Source organism: Solanum pennellii, chromosome 7, assembly GCF_001406875.1.
Source record: "Solanum pennellii chromosome 7, SPENNV200".
NCBI classification, from domain to species: Eukaryota; Viridiplantae; Streptophyta; class Magnoliopsida; order Solanales; family Solanaceae; genus Solanum; species Solanum pennellii.
This window is the reverse complement of record NC_028643.1, coordinates 72,058,014-72,061,268: the sequence shown is the minus strand read 5'-3', so window position 1 is coordinate 72,061,268 and position 3,255 is coordinate 72,058,014. Positions and strand designations below refer to the sequence as shown.

General features: G+C 32.3%; 1 protein-coding gene across 1 annotated transcript; it reads left to right on the top strand.

Annotated features, from left to right (window-relative positions):
* Nucleotides 1-2,479: 2,479 nt before the first annotated feature.
* On the top strand, nucleotides 2,480-2,911 carry LOC107025246 (proline-rich receptor-like protein kinase PERK2). Its single transcript, XM_015226042.1, has one exon. The coding sequence runs from the start codon at nucleotides 2,480-2,482 to the stop codon at nucleotides 2,909-2,911; it is 432 nt and encodes a 143-aa protein (XP_015081528.1).
* The last annotated feature ends 344 nt before the right edge of the window (nucleotides 2,912-3,255 follow it).

Sequence of the window (3,255 nt, the reverse complement as noted above, 5' to 3'; positions counted from 1 at the left end):
GGATTTTATCTTTTTATGAGTATTAGGTAATGAGTGAGAAATATAAAAGATTATTCGGATCACATTTCTATTATTTCTTCCATTTTAATTTAATTTACTCCATAAAAATATCTCTTTTTTTTGTGTAATTTTTTTTATAACTTTTCAGGTGATAACAAGTTTACGATCATAACATTTTGACATGTTTAAAATAGTTTTAGTTTATAATCATATAATTCAAAAAAAATATTTTCTTAAATTTTATATTAAATTAAAATAAGTTAAATAAATTTAAAATAAAATGCGAAGCTAGGACCAACTGTCCAAGTTACTATTAATTGTAAGGAGTAAAATATGGGGAAAGATGGTCTGCTTTGGAGTATGGACATTAATAGACTTAGATATTAGTGGAGCCTATGGAAGAAGTTGAGTTTAAAGGCTGTCAACAATGGGTGAGATTTTTAGTATTTGTTTAATGGTTGAGGGTTGAAATTTGTGAAAATTAACTTTAGCCAATATGCAATTTTTTTGAACTTTTCTTCTTCTTTTTCTTGTATGGTCAGGGGTGGATGGGTAGTGTGGTGTAGTTTGTGAAAGCATGAGGAAGACATGGGGCACATGTACATCTTCTACCTCATCTTAATCTAAGGTATTATAAATTGAACTTTTTTGAAATTTGATCGGTGTAAAAATGATATGAATTTTTCTTTGTCCTTTCTTAAAAGACTCTGGACGCTCCTTGTCCTAAGCCCCAAGCATCCGGTTACTTTTGAGGATCTCCGCCGTCTGCTTTTGCGCTACTGTTCCTGGTGAAGGAGAGAAAGTTTGACAAGCTAAGAAAGTCACAGGAACTCAGACCGTGACGACTATTTTCACTAGTTTCAAAGGCTTGATTGACCCTTGGGATTACTGGCCCAACATTCAATGCGGGTCGAAGCATCTGATTGTCGGGTTGGTTAAATGTTGTTAATGAAAATAGTAGAGAAATTTATTAAGGAGGAGTTAGACTTGGTGTTTAAAAGAACTAGAAAAATTTATTGAGATTCAAGTGTGAGTTTTAGTTTTATAAGTACGTTCTAAGCGTCTGACTGTATGCTCTAAGCACAGTCAACACCCAACGTTCAAAAATTGCCTAATAAATTTTTTACAAATTATATGTTAAATTCTTTGGTTAACATTATTGACCTTCATAATGCTCGAATAAATGAATAATACTAATAGTTTCTTTTAATCTATAAAAATAAGAAGACTGAAAGTAACTCAAATAACAAGTTGGAGTGTAATTTCTTTACTATTTTATAACAATATGAGAGTAATTATATATTACGCAACATTTTTTTAAAAAATACACAGCAAAATTTTTACTTTTTATCATTCATCTTCGTGTTTTTATCATACATCTCAAAATCATCATATTTTATTTATTTTTTATCATTAATTTTCATGTTTTTATCATAAGCTTTATTGATTATATATTTTTATAAATAATGATTCTTTTATTACTAGAAAATTAAAATACTAGATTATTCGTACTTATACCATCATATCCCCAAAATATTTTATTTTTAATTATAGTTCTCGAAAAACATCGAACAATAAAGATAAGTGAATACACTATACTTTCTACTGTTTTTTTTTTATTTTTAAATACACTACTTTGGAACCAAAACCATATTTGTCAATGAATTGCTATCTGAACTTATGTACGAAAAGTCAGTTTAATTTTTATAATACAAGAGAATTTGGTCCTAATTAAGAACAGTTAATGTTGTGAAATTGACCAAGAAAACTTTTTTCCATCGGTATCTGATTATTCTCATACCAACTAATATTCACTTCATTGCCCTAACAACTAATTAAGTGAAATGTAACAATCAAAACAAAAACCAACATTAAATAATAATGATTTCTCCCCTAATTGGTATCACATGCCATACTGCCACCTTTACCTCTTAATTTGATGGGTTTAATTTTAAAACTTTTTAGTATTATACTCGCTCTATTTTTAAAATTATAATTCAAATCTAAGTCGTTTAGACTCTTTATTACTAGTGCTAGATCCTTCAAGAAAATGCATTGTTAGGTGCACACACATAGGGAACTAAAGTATGATAAATCAACATTTCACTTTAAAAATATTGAATTTGAATATCAATAATGCATCCACCCCGAGTTCAAAATCTCGTCTTATCCTCCATTCCTACCCATTGTTGCATCCCAAGTGCTCACAGCTCACTCAAAATGGTCCCAACTCCCAAAAAACCCATGACAAGAAAGAAGGTATATACTATATAGTAGTATAAACAACATACAAAAAGTGAAAAAAGCCAAAGGAACAGACCCTCTATGTTTCACCTGCCAACAGATTGAAAAAGCAGAACTAAAAGTTACACTACTACTAATAACAGCCTAGCTCATATCTACAACAACAACTACTTATCATTTTCTTTAGCCAAATTTCTGAACCAAACCCAGAAAAGTGAAAAGAAGAAAGAAAAAAATGTGTTATGTGGGTAAAGCAACCAAGATCTTCATCTTCATTGTCACTGTTCTAGTTGTGACTGGTCTTATATTGGGATTTGGGTTACTTAGGCATCACAATCAGAAAGGGGAAAACAAATGTTCTGGTGATTCTTGTGACCAAAATCAGTACCAAAGCCCCATTGTTTACCCACCCCCTACCACCTCCAATAACCCAATTTCAACTCCTTCACAGCCAAATACTCCAAATCCTAACTTACCCCAACCACCACCACCACCCTCACCAGATAATCCAACCCCTGAAACACCTAATTTAACACCGCCGCCGCCTCCAGACACCGTGGTCTCCACTCCGCCGCCGCTTCCGCCGCCAGCTGTCTCATTAACTCCGCCGCCAACATTGAGCCCTCCCAGCCCCGTAACGGTGTCGCCAGGTCCAGTGCAATCTTAGATTTTTCTGATCTTCGTTACCATTAATTTCGATTAACATTTTAGTGTTTTGTATAGAAAAATTTGGCATCTCGCTGCTACTGGTTTTTGGTAGCAGATTTGATTTTTTTTTTTTTGCAGACAATTTTGTTCTCCATTGTAATTTTTAGTATCATGAATTGCTTATTCAGTTGAGTTCATTGAACAATTTTTATTACATTTCAACAAAGATTGGGGTAATCCTTGGTTCTTCTTCATTTGTCGGAGAAAATTTTAGTAGCTCGATTGTTTGACTATTTGGATCCTCCAACTTATAATTTTAAAATTCACAAGCCAAAAAAAATATGATCAAGTGGTTTTGTGTGA

Excerpts from the sequence above, each read along its gene's own strand:
- LOC107025246 (XM_015226042.1), top strand. The coding sequence starts at position 2,480 with ATGTGTTATGTGGGTAAAGCAACCAAGATCTTCATCTTCATTGTCACT.